This window comes from Solea solea, chromosome 14 (assembly GCF_958295425.1).
Source record: "Solea solea chromosome 14, fSolSol10.1, whole genome shotgun sequence".
NCBI classification, from domain to species: Eukaryota; Metazoa; Chordata; class Actinopteri; order Pleuronectiformes; family Soleidae; genus Solea; species Solea solea.
The window spans coordinates 17,310,929-17,330,469 of record NC_081147.1 but is presented as its reverse complement, the minus strand read 5'-3'; the positions used below and the strand labels follow the sequence as shown (position 1 = coordinate 17,330,469).

General features: G+C 43.6%; 2 protein-coding genes across 3 annotated transcripts in view; both read right to left on the bottom strand.

Moving 5' to 3' along the window:
• Window positions 1–11,892, bottom strand: part of LOC131472373 (amyloid beta precursor protein binding family B member 2) — a 58,025-nt gene extending 46,133 nt beyond the window's left edge. The window contains exons 1-9 of one of the 2 annotated variants that reach the window (XM_058649474.1): window positions 11,665–11,892; window positions 11,153–11,192; window positions 7,369–8,687; window positions 6,613–6,809; window positions 5,992–6,132; window positions 5,591–5,676; window positions 5,431–5,491; window positions 4,391–4,537; window positions 3,830–3,957 (exon numbers count right to left, since the gene is read on the bottom strand). In XM_058649474.1, coding sequence (XP_058505457.1) covers window positions 3,830–3,957; window positions 4,391–4,537; window positions 5,431–5,491; window positions 5,591–5,676; window positions 5,992–6,132; window positions 6,613–6,809; window positions 7,369–8,656 — 2,048 coding nt within the window. In that variant the 5' untranslated portion in view covers window positions 8,657–8,687; window positions 11,153–11,192; window positions 11,665–11,892. The remainder of the gene's footprint in view (window positions 1–3,829; window positions 3,958–4,390; window positions 4,538–5,430; window positions 5,492–5,590; window positions 5,677–5,991; window positions 6,133–6,612; window positions 6,810–7,368; window positions 8,688–11,152; window positions 11,193–11,664) is intronic. The other variant, XM_058649476.1, reaches the window with a different exon arrangement.
• An 897-nt stretch (window positions 11,893–12,789) lies between these two features.
• On the bottom strand, window positions 12,790–18,900 carry dele1 (DAP3 binding cell death enhancer 1). Its single transcript, XM_058648942.1, has 12 exons — window positions 18,695–18,900; window positions 17,511–17,628; window positions 17,000–17,102; window positions 16,385–16,529; window positions 16,028–16,249; window positions 15,822–15,901; window positions 15,598–15,685; window positions 15,364–15,506; window positions 15,006–15,161; window positions 14,216–14,308; window positions 13,901–14,060; window positions 12,790–13,781 (listed from the first exon to the last, which is right to left on the bottom strand). Exons 1-12 carry the CDS (start codon window positions 18,723–18,725, stop codon window positions 13,531–13,533), a joined length of 1,590 nt encoding a protein of 529 aa, XP_058504925.1. The 5' UTR covers window positions 18,726–18,900; the 3' UTR covers window positions 12,790–13,530.
• Window positions 18,901–19,541: the final 641 nt, after the last annotated feature.

Genomic DNA, 19,541 nt, shown 5'->3' with positions numbered 1-19,541 from the left:
AGCCGATCCAAGAGTGGTCCAAGAGTGGCTGCTTTGACCCAAACATGCACACGCAAACTCACATCAGTGACATAAATGGAGGTGAGGGCTGGAGTGTGTTCAGCATTAAAATATTAATGATTCTAGAGGCTTGCATGCCATCTCCTCTCCTCTCCTCTCCTCTCCTCTTCCCTCCTCATGCCACAGATGTCCACAGAAGGGCAGCAGTAAGGATAAATGAGTGAGACCTGGACAGAATGAGCAAGCAGAGCCTCACTGCTGCCCACTAATGAATATGAATGAAGTGTGGATTTGGCGTGGAGTGCGTTTGTATATGTGTGTGTGTGTGTGTGTGTGTGTGTGTGCGCATGCTGCACATCTGCTCAGTACTAAGTAGCAGGAAACAAGCATGCACACACACACATAGACATCAGCACGTCAGCTGTGCGTGTACATGACAATGGGACAAATGTTTCTTTTTGTTCAATCCTAAGTATCACAAGGACAAGCAGGAGGTGTTCCACTGGTGTTATCAATAATTTCACGTCACTTTTTGTTTCTTCACTCTTAACATAGTGTTTCCCTGCTCGTCCCTCCTCCTGCTCTGCTAATTATGGTAGATGTACACACACACTGACACACACAACTGTATTAAACTGCTCCAAAGAGGCGCGACACACACACACTCTGAAACATCCCTGCAGCACATTCAGACTTAATCCTGTCCCCACTTTTCGTCTTTTTCCAGTCTTTCTGATCTGGCTCCCTGAACATCTTGCCTCTATGTCTCAGCGACTGGAGCTGCAAACCTGCTGCTGATGCACGGCACAGAGGATACGAGGGAGAGGGAGAGGAAGAGGAAGAGGAAGAGAGAGACAAAGTACACAGCTTGAAGTCAAAAACACACAGCAGGAGGCGCGGGAAGTAACAGAGAGGAATTTATGAAGAGAGAGTTAATGAATGAAAGGTAGGCTGAGAGCAGCGGTGTCCTTCACGCAAACACAGCAATCACAAGTCAACATACGAGAAACCGGGGGGGAAAGCGAGCGAGAGAGTGAGGCAGTAAAAATGTAGGTCTGAAGGATGAGTGAAAGGATAGGGACGGATGAGGAGGAGTGAACGAACAAGAGGCAGACATACTCACAGAGGCGGACATCCTCGCCCTGTTACAAGTGACTACTTCCCTGCCTCGTTAAATCCTCCAGCACAGTCACATTGCCACAGCCTCTTCTCTGTGGATCTCAGGGGGGTAAATCTCTTCCCGCCTCTCTTTCTCTTCGTCTTCTTCTTCTTTTTTTTTTCTTTTTTTAATCCTCTAGGGCTTCTTCTCTTCTCCTCCCCCTTGCCCCTTCCTCTCCTCCTCCCCAAACTACACCTTTTCCCCCCTCCTTATCTTCCTTTATCGTTGTCTTTGCCGTGCTTGCCCAGTCCAGAGAGTCTCAGTGAGCTCCTGGTGAGTCCTGCTCAGTACAAGCAAGGAGGTGTGCCTCTGTGCACTTGTTCTCCATCATTCTGTTTACACCCTCTCCCTCTCTCTCTCTCTCCCTCCCTCTCTCACTCAAAAATGCCACTTTTTTTCCCTTCACTCTCGTGTCTCAGAGAGGCTGCAAAAAGGGGGAAGGCTCACACTCCCCTAAAGTGCAACAGCATGACCAATTAAGAGCGGCAAAACGAAAGAAGAGGCAAAGCCGTGCAGCCAATGAAACAAAAGGGAGGCAGAGGGAGCACAAAGAGTAGAAGCTGAGCGAAGAGCACTGTGGACGGGAGAAGGAGATGGAGAAGTGAGGGACGGCACATGCAACTGCACTCACTCACTGTCACACAGAGTCCGACAGGGCGCTCCAGATATAGGACTATGACTTCATCAATTCATGCCCACGTGCACACACACACACACACACACAGAGGAAAATGTGCACGCGCAACCGTGGGCATCCATGTAGACAGACTTGCTGAGTGCTCCAGATATAGCCTCATGACTTCATCGGGGAGCAACGCCCCTCACTCCCCCAGCCCGACCTGCTAAAGAGACAGGGGGCTCATTCATATTGAATCAAGCTGAAGGAGACAGAACGTTCAGGGGGGGCAGTAGACGGAAAGAGAGAGGGATTGTGAGACTACGGGGAGATTTACTTTGCACTATCCTCCATGCGCGCATTCATGCATGCACTATCTTACTCAGTCAGATCCTTTGCTGCCTCCCTGTTCCCATTTCACTCTCTAGCACTATCTACCATCTTAAGTCCATTAGCTTAGCAATTTCTTTCAGAATGAAAGAACAACACCAAAATTAAAGGATCCACAAACACAGATAGCAGCACTATCTTACTCGGCGAGGGCTCAAAGTGAAGCATCATTATGTTGTTTGTTGCCCCTTTATTGCCTTTATAGGTTGTTTTGATTGAAATCTTAATTGCTAAATCCATGAAATAGCTACAGACCAGACATATGTACAGTACACACCACTATCTCATCCCCAGCAGCTTCATATCGTTTCTTGCAGACACACATACTTTGACTGCAGTGCTCTCTAGTGGCAGAAGTAAGTCATTCCAACCTCTGGCAAAATAAAACTCTTATCTCTGACACACACACACACACACAGTCCTATCAGACGTGGGCTCTTATGAAACAATTTGCTGCACACATGGAAAGAGCACTGTGATCCAAGAGCATCAAATATCCACTGGATCCCAGGGTGATATCACAACACATAAAGAGTCATGAGGCAGGATATGAGGCAGTAGACTCCAGATATCAAGAAATGCTGGTGGGAGGAAGACATGTCATAAAAAAGAAAGAGAGAGAGTGGGAGATGAGCGAAAGAAGAAAAAGGGATAAGAGGGAGAGTTATCCTGGGCCGACGCTCCCCTCGGCCTTCTGCTACATGCTTTATCCATTACCACTGAGTGAGACAGCAGCCGAGAGTATCTCAATCATCTGAGATGGAAGAGGGCGGAGGAACTCACTTTCTGTTTCTTTCTCTATATCTATCATGCGCACACACACACATATGCTATTGAGGGAAGGGCGAAAGGTAGACGGAGTAAGAAGACGGATGCATGAACAAAAAAGTCCAAAACAGACAGAAAGAGAGAAATATGAGAATAAAGTAAGAAGACTTGGTGAGTGAGCAAGTGAAGCGAGGTCAAGTCTTTTATGCGGATGCTATTTTAAACTCAATTTTTGGGCGAGTCTGATTATACAAGTCAGCGTCGCACAGCAAACCTCCACCACTTACTTTCCTCACTGTGAACCTCTCCGCTCTTATTACTTTAACCTTTTTCACGACCTTCACAGTGGTGTGTGTGGATTTTCTGTTTAAGTTCAATAAATACATGCACACTTCATGCACTTATGCAAATATGCCTCATACATAAACATTTACATTAAAATCACCCATGTATGCAGATTACATCCGTATCCGGATGTGCTCAAAATGAAGACCCTGAGGGGTTAACACCAACGAGGGCTTAGCTTATCCCCCTCCATGTGCAGCTGTGCTAGCATCAGCACACTGTCAGCTCATCAGTGAAAGGCCAAATGACTGAGAACCCCACAGAACCTCAGTGTGAAGAGAAAACACAAGTATAATTATGTTGGGGGTTTTTTTTCCCCTCAGTGGAGTTTGTGCAAATGTGCATTCATTAATAATGAGGCTGATTACAACCTCTGATGATGAGGTAAAACTTCTGATTCAGCACCTAAAAGCGAGAAGGTTTCACATATGCAATCCATAGTGTGTTACTGTGTATGTATGTATGTATGTATGCAGTAGCATCTACATGTTCTTGTTTGCTAGACATTTGGAAACAATCAAAGACGAAAGACGTCTGTCCTCTCCACCCACCTGTCGTGGTCGCGCCCGACGCCCCACACACGGATGCTGCTGATTGGCTGAGAGTGAAGCAGACTGTGATCATCGGGGTCAACAAGGGTCAGCATGCGGTCTTGAAGCACCAGCAGCATCCCTCTACCCTGCAAGACCACGTATGACAGAGGCAGTTCACAACCTGGTGGTTCACGGCCCAATGGCTGGTTCATTCGGCAATTAAAATTAAAATTAATACTATTAAATTCTATTTATTTTTCCTGACTTCTTCAATTTTTTGTCACACATTGATACTTCCAGACCCAAAATAAAGGAAATAACAAGCTGTTTCATTGCCAGCCAGGAATAAAGTTAAATTCATAAATATGTATGCACATCTTGTTTACTAAACCGTGACATAAACAACACTCCGCTTCCCCTCAGTGATGTTTAACTTTGTGGCTAACCATTTATTCTGCATTATAGACATGTTAAATGTGACGAAGCCTTATTGTTTGCCCACAGGTCAACGAGTCAGGAGGAAGCTGCAGCGTAAGTGTAAATACTGCACATAACAACTGCCGCTGTTGACACACTGACCTCTCCCCAGACCCCGGCTGAGTCTCGTATGTCCCTCCTGCAGTAGGACAGCTGTCTGATGCAGTGGTGGACGGCCACACTGCTTTTCCCCTCACACAGGTCCTGCTCTGCCATCTCCACCCAGCCCAGAGACCGAACTGGAAATGACTATAGGACAAAAAAACACTTCATCTTTTTCACACTTTGTTATTTTTGTTAACGGTACAATAGCACTTTAGATTAGGGAATACATATTCACCATTAATTAGTTGCTTATTGGCATGCATATTAGTAACATATTGGCTCTTAATTGGTCATTATTAATTAATGCCTTATTCAGCATGGCCTTATTATACAACTAGTCAGTCATTAACTAAGTGTTTTCCCTCAATAACCTCAGAATTATTGCTTATTAGTAGTAAGTAAGGAAGTTCTTGTATATGAATTACAATCTCAATATGTATGTTAGAATATAGAGCTTAACTTAAGTCAATGACTTTTTACAAAAACATGATTCATGATGATTATTTCTGGATGTCGTACCATATAACATTTTTCGTCAAGCATTCAAACATGTGACCTTTAAATGTTTAAATAATCAAATATATCCTCAGCAAAACGTTTTTTTTAAATAGGTCAAAACAATCTATTCTCATAAGTTGTGGTTTGATTTAAGAGCGACTCAACGCACAACTCTCTCTCTCTCCACCACTTCACATTCACAACGAGCGAACACTTGAACATGTCTATACACCATCCTTCCACATGGAGGCAGCAAAATCTACATTGACAGTGTAATAGTCCCAGTTACCGCCGAGTGGCACTGTGACAAACAATGAGAGAGAGGAAGGGAGGAGGAGACACTAGTATAGAGACCTACCTTACCTCAAATGTTATGCACAGGGCCACTTGTAGGTAATATAGCATGTTACTACTAATAGTCTTTGGACATTACTGCTGACTTTGTCGAGTAAAAAGTGTTTGATTAGTGAAATGATTCCAGGCAGAAATATTTAGTATGTGTGTGATGGATGTTGTTGTTGTTGTTGTTTTGATCTCACCATTTCCTCTGGATTGGAGAAAGCATTGTTTAGGTCGACTGTCTCTAACTGGGCTGGGGGGCTGCAGGGAAACATCAGAATCGTCAGATATAACAAACACTCAAGGAAATCGGATATTAAAATGCAAGAAATAGCACTCGTGTGTGTGTGTGTGCATTACTTGAGTTTCAGTGAAGCATAGCGGAGGGTAGCGCCTTCAAATGCCTTCAGACTGGGATCTGGATACACGGGATAGTCTTTCAGCTCCTGGAACAAAAACACACACGTGGTCAGATATTTTACACGAGAGATGTTCATCTTTGTTGAGTTTGCACTTCAGACTTGTCCTGGACAGAGACTCCAATAAGTGCAGCAGTGAAAGCCGAGATAAATCAATGACGGTGTCAAGCTTTTCAGAGGAAATGCAGACTAAACAGTTCTATAAAAAAGTCTTACTTAGATAACTGAGAAACTGGAAAGACCAGTTCTCAATATTAAAAACCATAAAGGATATCAAGAAATAACATTTCCACTGTGCCCAACCAATAAAATAGAAGGAATCAGTGATGCAGTGTGTCTTACATTGGCTGTGCAGGTGGTGGTGCTGAGATCTGGTTCACAAGAGGTGACATCATTCGAGGGGGTGGAGGAGGAGGAGATGCAGGAGCCCGACGGGGAGGGGACGGGCTCAACCGAGCTGTCGGATATCAGACTGCTGGGGCGCTGTGGAACACACGGAGGGTTCAGGTCAAAAATGCAGCAAACACACACACACAGACGATGGGAAGCATCTCAAACACATCGACCTGAGCTTATAATATTTGCTAGTTAAACCACCAAATTCTGAAATCATTAAGGTTCCTGTCTGAACACAGCTCCACAGAGAGCCTATCATGACATTTTTAAGTTATGGTAAGTTATTTCTTTTCAGTATAATTATGTGAAATTTCAGGTTTTGGTGAAGGGTTCAACTGTGTCCAAATCCCCTCTCTGCACTGTTTCTCTCACCTTCCTTGGAGAAAAAGAACAGAATATAATATAACTGATTAACACAGCACTTAACATTTGTCCTTGAATAAATAACATTTTGGATTTTTAACTTCCAAGCTTCAGTCTTGATTTAAAAACAACGCCCACGCTTGTTGACGCTGGACATCCTCAGCTTTGTGCACATAAAGCTCAACGGCGATGGGTTCTTCTAACCTCAGCGGGCGGCTCGAGGGAGCGCTGCGATTCCTGCTGTGGGTCACTCTCAGCGTCAGGCTCGGTGTACTGGTTGCCTGCGGCAACAGGTCGGTGATACTGTGTGGTGCCGGTAGGGACGTGCCAGAAATAGACTTCTGAGGAGTCGGAGATCTCCCGCCAGCCTGGTGGCAGGTCGCCTTCACTCCAAACATCTGCTGATAAATGACAGCAACACAAAAGCACATATTTGCCCACAGGCAGGCTCTGTGGATACACATTTGAACGTGACATATGCACATACACAAGGCTACACACAAACAGGGATGGACAGGGTACATTTCTGAGACGGTCAGTCTGTCCCTATAGTTGTTGTTGTCATAGCAACCCCAGGGCTCGTCCCTTGTGGTACGATTAAATGAGCAACCCCCCATTTTCCGATTTATAACAATTCTCTCCACACCTATACTCTAACTATTGCGTTGTCATACAACCTTGGCCATTGTCCTGTGCTATATTCAGCTCAGCTTTTTTTTTTTTTTTCTCCGCCCCTCTTTCCTCATCCTCTTCTCTGCAGTATTCTAATCACTTCCTGCATTATGAGAGCGCTCACAGTGGCCTGGTGTGACTTGTTACAAAGAGGCTGTTGACAAACTTCCAGATCAGACAGGAGGTAGAAAGAGGCAGGGAGAAAAAAAGAGGGAGCAAAAGGAGTGCGTTACAACCACATGATCAAAGGCTGCGGATCAGGTGAACAGGCAAACACTCATGTCCAACCTGCTTCCTGTGGAGTCTGAGGAGACGGTGTCTCCTGGGACAGGGTGGTCCAGCTGGAGTCTTCATCCTCTGATGGAGAATCTGGAGTCATGTCCATTCTTAAACCCACTTTGGGAAGTCCAGTCTCCGGTTCTGGTTCTGGTTCTAGTTCTGGCTCGGGCAGGGTGGATGGTGCTCGGCTCCTGGTTGGGGTGTTCCTCTCTGCAGCTCTTGCCTGTTTGGGGGAGGAGGGTGGGTACTGTTGTAGGAACTGGTTCTCATTGTTGGGGTGCAGCTCCACCTTAATCACGCGGGGCTGGGTGCTGCGAGGGGGCTTTGCAGGACTGCGTGGACTAGCAGCCGGAGCCTGGACACAGAGCTCCTCTCTGACATGTGCTGGAGCTTGGTTCTGAAGGAGGTTGTGGTTGTCAGGGATCCACTCTGGGCTGGCGGAGGAAGAGGAGGACGTGGAGGAAAGTGGGGCTTCCACCACCACTGGTAACAGGGGTTGTCTTGTGGCAGGTGTAGGGTCATCTTCCTCTTCTTCCTCCTCCTCCTCCTCCACCACCGGTGCCACCTCTTCCCTCTCCTCCTGACAGGTCTGCTTGGTCCTGGGCTTCTCCTCCTTCTGGCTCTCCCTCTCTTTGGCAGGACTGGCCTGCTCTTTCTCTGGAGAACACTGCTGCTGCTTCTTCTCCTCCTTCTCCTCTTTGTTTCCTGTGTTGAGGTCTAGATCCCAGCCCTTCCCGTGGTACTCCAAGAAGCTCTTGGTCCTCCGACGGAATGGAGGCTGCAGCGAGTTGTCTTTCTCGAACTCCAGCCAATCCGAGGTTGGGTTATTGATGAGGTCATTGTGTATTTTGCCCTCAGTGCTGGCCCGGCTGAGTTCCAGTTGCTGGCTCTCGGCTCGTCTCTGCATGTTGGCCCCATTCTTAGCCAGTTTGGGGTTGGTGGCGTTAAACAGCGAGGAGGAGGAAGAGGAGGAGTAGAGTGCTGAGCTGGAGGAGGACTTGGTGGGGAGGCCCCTCCCTCTGGTCCCAGGTTGGTTTTTAAAGGACAGGTTGTCATTTATCCCCATGGCGCTCCGCACGCTGGTCATTGTGTACCTCTGACGGCTCTTTGGCAAGGTGGCCGAACTTCCCGTCTCCGCGGTCTCCTTGATGACATCCCGCCCCAGCAGCTGGTTGTACGATGAACGAAGACTGAGGGAGGTGGGCGGGGTGGAGGAGGGGCCATTTCGGTTGGCCAAACCCACATTTGAAGGGGAGGAGCCAGAGCGGGAGAGTGGAGGATTTTGTACCGACGTCATGGCTGACTGGGAATACACTGCGGTGATAGAGCTGATGATAGAGCAGATGCAGAGTTCAAGAATTATTTCACAATGTTTAATCAGATATACACATAATAGCAAGGTGATATTCTATATTACAGTCATGCTCAGAAGTATTTGTACCCTTTCAAGTTATTGACATGACAGAAAACACAATTATTGGTACCTGCTGACTGTAAAAATAAAACAAAACAAAACAATGAACAACAGTTTAATGCAAAGGCTACAAGATCTTGATCTTGAACTGCCTTTTTCAATAGTTTGGAAAGTTATGAATCATAGATGTATTAAGCCTCTTCCAGGATGTGGTGACAAAAAGCTTCAGACGTAGAAATCTGGAGTGGGAGTTTCAGCCTGTACCATATGATGCACACTTAATCAAATAAGGGAACACTATAGAAAGACAGGCACAAAAGGGCAGAAGGGACGATGATCTAATGATGAAGCTAAAGCCTTTTAAAGGAAACAGTCCAGTTTGTTTATGGTGTATGCAGCAAACTGAAGCACAGAAAAGAAAAGATGATCACACCTACAGTAAAACACGGTGGAGATTCTAACGTGCTGTCAGCCAGTGAAGGGTTTAATGTGTCAATGGAATTATGAAAGTTTACAGAGGCATTTTAAAGCAAAATGTGTGCAAAGATGTTGCATCAAACCTAGTTTCTTTGATCATAAATGCGGATCGGAACCCAAGTGAAAACATTTGCAAAGAGTAGGGAATTCTATTTCTTGACGTTCATGAAGAGCATCATTTCAAACGCTAGTAATGTGAATTAAAAAAATGCCAAACAGATTTTGTCCCATTCAAATATTTCACATCATATTTAAATGGGTAAATGCATTGATCACAATCCTCTGTGTCTGTTCACTGAGGACAGCAATAGTCTCTCACTGTGGTTACAAGATGCTTCAAAGCCTCTTTATGTGGCTAATGGTTGCTTAGTGTATAGCGGAATAGCCACTGGGTTACTTAGTGCACAGGGTTAGTATACTGTATTGTATATTATCCATAGACCATATATAAATGGATGTAGTCTTCTGGCAGCAAAACAAGCCTTGAGATTCGTAATTTGACCAGATTATTTTCCAGCCTCTGTCACTATTTTACACACAGGGTCAGAGTTGGGCTGGGAGTCAGAGCCTCTCTGTATTTGTCCAGGACTGACATTTACAGCAGCAGGTCTATGGGGAGGAGAAGTGGCAGCCGGCTCTTGCTAACTGGCTGGTCGTGTCTCTTATCTCTGAGAGAATCAGGTTTTATGGAGGTGAATGCAAATTGGGGAATAGGAAAAAACAGAAGCATAGAACCGTTGTGATCTTAAGACGAATGCACATGCACTTAAGTTCCATTACTGTCACTTCTGCTTTTGTCTGATTTGAACTGAGGACACTGCCCTGTGGAAAGCTGCAGCAAACAACAAATACAGGTGGAAACACACACACACACACACACACACACACACACACACACACACAAAGCTGCAGTCATCATCATCAGCACCTTTTCTCAGAAACGTGGAAAATACAAACGCAGCAGATTTGAAAGCACGACAAGATCTTGGGAACAGACAGAGGCAGAATTTTGGCCGGATCACAATGCCTGGGCGGTGCACTTTGCTCATGCAGGGCCCCTATCTGCCCTCCTCGCCATGGGTGGCTGTCGTGTTGTCGCTCTGTCACTGACAACAACAACAACAACAGCCTCGTTTGTGCTGAATCTGCTCTCAGTGTCAACAGGTACAAACCGGCACTGAAGCAACAGGAAACCAGCTGTCTTTAATCAGCACTGCAAATAAAATGTCCCCACGTTAACACATAATGACTCCAGTTTTTATATGTATATGTAGCATTTAACCACTTGCCTAAACCTTCATCTGCATGCTCAATTATAGATGTATTGGTCTGAAAGCTACAAGCCTGAGAAACAACATACAAGCAGACACAAACTGTGCTTTGAGCACCACAAACATGTTGCTGTGACTCAGAGGAGTCATTACACATCCACGCTACAACCCCCAATGCTGAGAAGAGGGATAAACAAACAGCATTTCATCCCTCCAGGATCATCTTATTCTATTTATTATTATTATTATTATTATTATTATTATTATTATTATTACTACTACGAATGTCACACAAACATGGTTCTCTCGTTCTCTCACTAGTTAAACAAAGTGGAAGGCAGACAGGATGTGAAGGGGAGTGGGGAGGAGGAAAGATGGTCCGTCCAGGGAGGAAAGTGAGCAGAATGACACAGCAGTTTGCCGGACACTCGCCACACAAAGTCAGTCAAACAGTTGTCCTGAATAGATTTGTTGTGCTCAGTAACACCAGAGGTCACTCATGAGGTTTTAGCAGCTATAGTTGTAGGATTTCATTCAGATATGAAAGGATTTTTTTTTCCTGGTGTGAAAGCATGATTATAAAGGAGGAGATAAAACAAGGAGATCCATTTCTGGATCAGGATCTGCTTACCTTGTTTACACGGGCTGAGGTGTTTTCATCTGAAGGTCACCTAAAAAGAAAAACGTATTAATGCTTCAGAGAATCATCATGAAAAGTAATGCTGAGATAGATCGTGGCCTGTGAAGAGACGTCATCCTTTTCGGTTTTTTTTAGAGCTACTTCCTGTAAAAGCAAATCGACGCTTCAGAAATGAAATGCAACAGATGAAAGCTCAGGCAGAGGAGAAGATGAACTTGAAAAAGTCGATGATGTCATGGGTGGAGTAGACACCCCCCCACACCTGCCCCCCCTCTTCTCTTCGCGAAACCTCCCTTTAATGAACTCCCTCAGTGTTGCATCTGCGTTAAATCATCTTTTATGTCAAGTATTGAACGTCCAGCCTGGCTCTGCTAAAGGTGGAGGTTTATAATGTCGGAGCAGCAGAAACCCGCGGATGTGTGAACACAAGCGGAGAATCCTTAGCATCCTTCCAGCTTCATCACAGCCGCACTGGGAGTGGAGCGCATCCCCATCCCACTCACCGCTTCACTCAGCCTCCGGGCTTCTGCGCCTCCGCTCCCAGGACGACAAACACGCGCACATATGCACTCAGACACACAATGGTGAGCGGGGCCGACGTCGTCAGCCGCTTTTAAGCGCCAAGTCCGCCCGTAGCTGCAGCCGGCCGCCCGCATTAGATCACATCACAACATTGCCACAGCCCGCCCCGCGTCTCCGCTGGCGGCCACAGGATGCGCTTTCGCTCTGCGCCAGAGGATCCCGGAGCGTCGCGGCGCTGTGGAGCCTCGGCCTGCGCAGCCAATCAGAGGCGAGGACGCAGCACGCGCGGCGCATAAAGACGACGCAACCATAATTATAATAATAATAATACTAAAAAAAATGCCGGTGTTATTTTGCATGTCAGATAATGAAATCACACATCATCAGAGTCTGACGTCATACAAGTGATCTGCTGAAATATGAATGGGTTACAGTGATGTAGTCTTGTGTTCCTCATTTATTTATTTATTTGTATCTTTTTATGCCTCACTGATCATGCTTTTAATTAAAAGCTCAAAAATAAGATTAAGGCTGTAATTATTTGAGGCTGCAGTCACATAAACACCAGCATGAGTGTATGTTTACTGGAATATAGTAAAAAATATAAGACTGTACTTTTTTTTCATTTCAGTTAATGGGGGTGCCCTTTTTTTATTTGAGCCCCCTGAAAATGTCTGCTAAAAAAGGGTTTTTCGAAGTTTAAAGCCACATTAGTTGTAAGTTAAAAAAATAAAATAAAATAAAATATCAAATATCAGCAGGTTGCCTTGACCATGTCCACATGCTTCGTTGCTGCCATGTGATTGACTGACTCATTTGTTATATGATACAAGTGTACTTTATAAAGTGGCTAGTAAATGTATACTTTTCAGGATGTTTGATCTGCAGTCGTACGTCTTTCTCTGTTAAAATAGTGAAAACAATCAAGTCAGGTTTGTTAAAATTAGTCAAATTAATTTACATGTTCTCCCTGAGTATGTGTGTTTTCTCCAGGTTTCCTCCCACATATCCAAAAACATGCAGCGATTAATTGGAGACTCTAAAATTACCCATAAGTGTGAATGTGAGTGAATATACATGCTTTACACCCTGTGATGGACTGGTGACCTGTCCAGGATGTACCCCGCCTTTCATCCTACGTCCGTCTGCTATCGTCGTGATTTATGTTTTGAAATAGGTTACGGTAGTTCTTCATCTTTGGAAACACTGGTTGAGGATGTTCAGTAAATGTCGTATCAACAACTGAGTAAACAAACAATCTTTTAAGGATTTCGGATATTTTTTTTTTTATTAAACATCATTCCTTTTTTTTTTCCCTTCTTCACATTACATTTACACACAGCTCAGAACTATTTCACCTGTAAAGAAACTGTATCATTTACTGTTAAAACATGACAATTACATAAAGCACATTTCACAGGGGACAAAATGAAGATGGTTTTCCTCTAAGTGATTAAACCCACGTCAAAAGGACAGTGAGACACCATTAACCACCTGAGAATCTCAACCCACATGAAGGCACATCGATCACACTCTCAGAGGAGAACATTCTACAGGGAAGCTTATAAAACTATGTACGAAACAGAAGCATAGCTATAGAAGAGGATCCACAGTACGCATAATATTGTCAGAGAGTATTCAAAAAAACAAAAAACACTTACATTCTTAAAGTAGTACAAAACTTTTCACTCAAATCCAGACTTCAACATTATGTACAACCATCCAAACACTTTTTCCACTCATGTAAAAAAACATAAACCAACAAAAAAAACCCCATTCATGCCATAAAAAAAAAAAACAGTACATTCTTAACAGTACTTAGTTTGGCCAGCACTGCCCCAGGAGAACTATCCAATACCCACTGTCCACTGGCAGGTTCTTCCCACTGTGCTGTGGGGGTGGAGGTGAAGAGGAGCAGAAGACAATGTTTGAGACACACACAGGCTCCCAGTGCTCCAGGAGTGGGGCAGGGCAGGAAGGGTGGTGGGGTGACTGGTGGAGGGAGGGACACGACTGGCCAGAGAGGAGAGCGACGGCTGCTGCAGCTGCTGATAGAAACAGGGGGCTGAACTGATGGAGCGCAACACGGCATCTCCCACTGACGAGGAAAGAGAGACAGAAAGGAAATCAAGCGACAATCTTCACAGAAATGATCGCCGTGTTTTCAGAGACAAGTAAAGCAAAGGCAGGGACTCATATATCAAAATGTGTACTTACCCTTAACATCTGTGCCATTAGGAGGCATCAGTAACCTCTTAGCCTCCTCGTTTCCTGCTTGAGCTGCTTGTCTGTAGAATTCAATTGCAGTCCTCAGGTTCTGCTGCACCCCAAAACCACGCTCATGACACTGACCCAGGAACAGCAGGGCAGTGTCATCCTGCGCACAAAAACAGGCGTTAAGTTATTTCATCTTTGAGAAACATTTTCTAAATGAGAAGAGCTGACATATTGCATGGGGATGGAGGAAGAGAGGGGGCCCCCCACAAATAAGGCCATTGATAAAAACCTAGAATCATCTAGAAAGGAACTCACCCCGTCCTGTGCTGCCATCTTCAGGTACTGGACAGACTTGCTCCCGTCTCTTACTAGCTTCTGGGAATAAACTGATGCAAGGCAGAGCTGAGCCTGAAGGGAGACAGACATTTAAAAAGGGGAGGTGGTTTTAGTCCAAACAACTACTCATATCTTTCGATTGTTTGAGTTTTTCATTTTGTTCCATTCTTGTGTTTTCAAATTATGCAAGTATACATGGTTTATCAGGTCACGGGACATGTCTCACCCTGAATAACAGAACCATGTTACATTTAGCATCAAATGAGCGAAAAGGACTGTATCGTAAAAACAGGGTTCCCACACCTTGGTTGACATCAAATTGAAATCAAAGTTTCAGGACTAATTCCCTCAAATTCAAGAACTGACTGTGCTGACACGGCTTAAGATGGGAAGGCAACTTGTGAGAGCCGCTTCTCCCGTGGTGTCCACTTTTATTGATTCGCAGCACACTCTGCAATGTTCTTTGGGGAGGCAGAGATCTTGGAATTTGCATTTCCCTGACATCAGTTTTTTTTTATCCCCCAAATACACAAACTTTCAAAGATTTCAAGGATCTGTGGGAAAAATGTAAAAATCAACAATGCAAGACAGCAGGAGAATCTTTACTTTATTCACTAGTTCTCTTATTTACACATTTGTCTACAAGTTGGCTTGAAAACCATAAGTTGCTGATTAAATTATTAATGGTTTACACGTCATACTTGTTTCACAGCAATGAATGCGACGCAAATTATTTGCAATTCCCAGATTTTAGTTTCATGACTTCTACCTTTGTGAGTCCAGCTGCAGCAGCTTGTTCCAGGAGGTCGATGGCCGTGTTCAGCTCCTCTAAACTCTGCACTCTGCTGGTTAGGAGAAGCTTTGCATAGCGGTACTGAGCCTGTGCATGACCACCGCCTGCTGCCTCTCTGTAGTAATACAGAGCCTGGAAAAATAAGACATAATCTCTGAGGCCTTGGTTACACCTGGCATTGAAATGCTTACGGTGTAGCATTATCCGATCGCTATGTGATCATAGAAAACACAATCTAATGCCAGATGTAAAGGGGGCCTCACTGACATCTGATATACACAAAGAGAAATGATGATTAGTTTCAGAATGATGACTCACTCATCGGGATTCTCACCTTCTCTCTGTCCTTGCTGACTCCTCTGCCTTTCTCATAGCACACACCAACGTTAAACTGGGCTTTAGTGTAACCGTGCTGCGCTGCAGCGAGAAAACAGGTGAATGCTTCCTCATAGTTCTCACTCTTGGCACTTTCTAGACCTGCAGCGGACACAGAGATGTTACATATTAACCAAAGACAAGAGAGTGCGGGTGTATTTGGTTTAAAATGTTTGTTTTTTTCTTTAATTACCAATGATGTTGAGAATAACGGACACACTGCTGTCTCCCACATGTCTGAGGTGCATTGTTGCTTCTTCCAGCCTCTCCTCAGACATGTCCTGCAAACACAGAAGAGGATTCGACTTTTTTTTTTTAATATTTATTGACAAACCAGTCAATCTTTTGGAAGAATAAACAAAATAACTTTTTTCTTCAAAATAACCCTCTCATAAGCTAATATAAGACAACTCTAACCTTGTGATAAGCATCTTTAGTCTCTGTGTTGATGTCATTCTGGAGAGGATGGGATGCCGAGAGAAGTGGTTCCTCTGTGTCTACGATAATGAATGTATTATTTATTTTACTGCACCCACAAATACTAGGACACAATATAAGATTTCATAATACACCGTCTTCAAACTCCATTTCAACTAAAAAAAATAACACAGTACAAGACAAACCAGGTATAGGTGAATTCTGGTTGAGGAGTGCCCTCTGGTGGTCAGAGATGGAGCTGCATGTGGTCTGACCCTCACTGCTGCTGTGACCACTGGCACCACCTGAACTGCTGCTGCTGCTGCTGCTGCTTTGATGAGCCTTGGTTTGATCTTGGTTCTGTCGCTCTGGCGCCCCCTGAAGGCACAATAATCTCTTTCCTCTGGGCAGGACATCACGCCTGGACACTGTGCAACACAGTGAAAGGGAAAAACAACAGACGTTGTTTATCTATTCTGAAAACACATCTCATGAATTGACATGAAGATAAAGAATTTGTGGATTTATTGCTTTGTTACAATAACTAAAAAAAAAGTACTCACAGATTTCCAACAGGATGCGGTAGCCACACTTTGGCAGGGAAGAGGGGGCATTTAAGGCTCCAGGGATCAGACCGGGTTCTGTGCCTGATGAGAACCGAGAGTGGATCCTCTTGCAGATCTGCATAAACAGAATTGCTGCTGCCCCCTGTGGAGAGACATCAGAGCTGCTGGGTAGGACTTCAACCTGCTGCTGTTAGTAGTCTAGCACAGCTATCATTACCCATAACAACCTGCTAACCATCATGACATAATTTACATCACTTATCCTGTCTGTATGATAACCCAATATTTTCACACAAACAGAATAACCGACTATTGTGTCAATGCTTTGTTCAGTCAAAGTCCAAAACAGGGCATTATATTATTATTCTTTATTAGTAACAGTAGTTGACATTCATTTGAAAATGACGTGTGTGTTTTGAGCCTTTTTCTCAACTGTTTGTTTGGAAACTGCAAGTGGAGGCATTCACATTTTCATTCTGTAATCATGTTTAACAATGATTTAGCCTGTTTTACAACATCACACAACTGCATGTCAATATATCAGCAAACCCCCATAGGTTGGACTGGCAGTGGTTGGTTCAACATTTCTAATTGATGCAGTAACAGACATACCCATCCCACAGCATCCAGCACTGTGTATTGTGGAAGCTCAGCATAGCCAAACTGAAAGGTTCTGTGTTTCTTCCTCCTCCCTCCATCCTGCTCATTGTGAGAGCTGAGAGGAAAAAAAACAATCAACAATGTGGTTTTGTTTCAATTTACAGTCCGTGCTACGGAGATGTCATAAAAATTCTGTTTAGGACACGTGGTTGTTCCTTCGACTAATCTTCCTTCCCAGCAGATGCTACTGTATGATGCAACCAGCTGAAATGTGGCAGTGAATGAGCTACATAGAAGGCACAGGTTCAAACAGGGATCAAGGAATAAGAACGGATAGAGATGAGGGCAGTGTCTGAGGTTTGATCTTAATTCAAAGGTTCTCTTTTTATCAGCCAATACGACCAATAGTTTGAAGGAGAAAATACAGAGCTCAAAGTAATGCTCAGGCCTTTTCATTTTCTCTTTCCCCCCCTTCACTTAATAATCTGGACAGTGTCAAATAAAGCAGGGAGATGTGTAACACCTGCTGTCGGAGGATTGTCGAGAGGTGGAGAGGACAGCTGAGCTGTTGAAGACTTCATCCTCCACGTGGTGGCTCTGGGTCAGTCGCAGGGGGGCGCTGCCATGGCATCGATGTAGAACTGCGAGGTGGCAGGAGAAAATTTTTTTAAATGGTCACTGTTCAAAAGACATGAGGCTGAACCAAGGCAGAAAATCCCATGGACAAAAATGCATGAATAGACCACTATCTCTTGTTCTATAAATTCTTGTACAGAAAGCTTGTATTTTAAGTAATTTGAGAGCTATTTAAGATAAGTTAGTTTGTAAGTTTATGAACAAAAGAAACCAATGTATTAATCACCTATTAACTCATTTGTATTAACTGTCTTTTGTTGGATTATTACATGCATATGAAAATATATTATTTTAATTTTTCTAGGTATATTGAAGATTAAGGTCATTTTACAGTGTGATACAAATTTTAGAGAGTGGGGTCCAAAACTGTGCAAGATCCAAGCCCTAGTATCACTTGCTATCAAATTAAGCTACATTTAACATTATTACCTTCTTATTTTTTTTACTAAATACCATACAGGGTATATGTGTCTATGCTAGGTTCTCTGTCAGGTTTTTATAAAGCCTTATAAAGTCACATAGAGCTGCAAATAATAAGTATTTACATAATGGAATATTCTGTCCATTATTTACTTTATTAATCATGTAGTTGTTTTGTCCATATAATGCATTTTTACCACCAAAGAGGATCAAACAAACCACAAAATAGTCACAAGCTAAATTGATTATGATTTTGATTGTATAAATCAGATTGGAAATCATTTAACAAATATAGCAGACCTTTTATCAAGTTATCAATTTCTAATCGATCAATTGCTGTAGCCCTGGTGTCACTAGCATATCAGCAAGACCATACAATCACTTATCAAACTAATGTGATAGCAGGATAGTGATGTAGCTCAGTGATACAGTTTGGAAATAGACATAAATGCCAGACATGTCCGTACAAAAGGAACTGACACCAACCAAAAATAAACCTGCTGCCAGTGTCAAGTAACTGCACCACCCACTGACACAGACCTCCACTCACTGCTAGTTAAACAGTTAACGCGTACTAACTAATAATTAACATCCGACTAGAAACAACAATGACAGTGTGAGTTCCTCCGGTGTATTTGGCGTTTCTCTCACCTCTTCCAACAAAACCGTGGACTCTCCACATGATTCGTCCGTCACAAGTTTAACGACACATTTATGGCCCCTCAGACGTGTTCACATCGGTATGCGCCATCAGAGTCCGCCGCCGCAGTGGGTTTATTCCAAAAAAATAATGAAACCTGAATAAACTAGAATAAGTCACGGGACGTGATTGAGTCGCAACGGAGCCGGAAGTGCTGGAAGTGACTGCCGGAAGTGACTGACAATGCAAGAAAGGGTGGTTTACGACCTCACAGCGTCACTACGCGGCGTCTGGGGGAACTACAACAACAATGCCAATGAAAATCATGATTGGAACAGGAAAAGAAAATACATTTAATATTCTTGTCCTGATTATATATTATTTGCCTAAAGATGAAAATGATGTTGTTATATTTGGGTTGCTATGTTTGTTTCATGTTTTCTTTTTATAGATATTTATTTGAGGCTTTGTTTTGGATTTGTCTAGACAGATTTCCATAAATCTCATGGAACATCACATGTCATCAGTAAACTAAAAAAAAAAAGAAATCAGATTTTTGGTTTATTGATGTGTGTAAATAATTTTAGAGGGATTCATTCATTCATTCATTTATCACATAGTGGTGAAGTATTGTTGGTTGCAAATACATATTCTTAATTCTGACTTTGTTTGTGACCCCCAGAATATCTCAAATCCTGGAAATTAATTTTCTTGATTTGTGTTCAGGAGCCATTCAGTGAATTCTTTTTCATTGGAATGTGAAGTAAAGGCACTCAACACTACCCTGCTCTATGTATCACATGCACACATGAGAGACACATACTACAAAATGCATGGGACATTATAAATTGATTTTTA

Excerpts from the sequence above, each read along its gene's own strand:
- dele1 (XM_058648942.1), bottom strand. The coding sequence starts at position 18,725 with ATGTGGAGAGTCCACGGTTTTGTTGGAAGAG. Across the intron at positions 15,162-15,363 it reads TCAGCAAGGACAGAGAGAAG|GCTCTGTATTACTACAGAGA; the intron begins GTGAGAATCCCG and ends TTATTTTTCCAG. Across the intron at positions 14,061-14,215 it reads AGATGGCAGCACAGGACGGG|GATGACACTGCCCTGCTGTT; the intron begins GTGAGTTCCTTT and ends TTTTGTGCGCAG.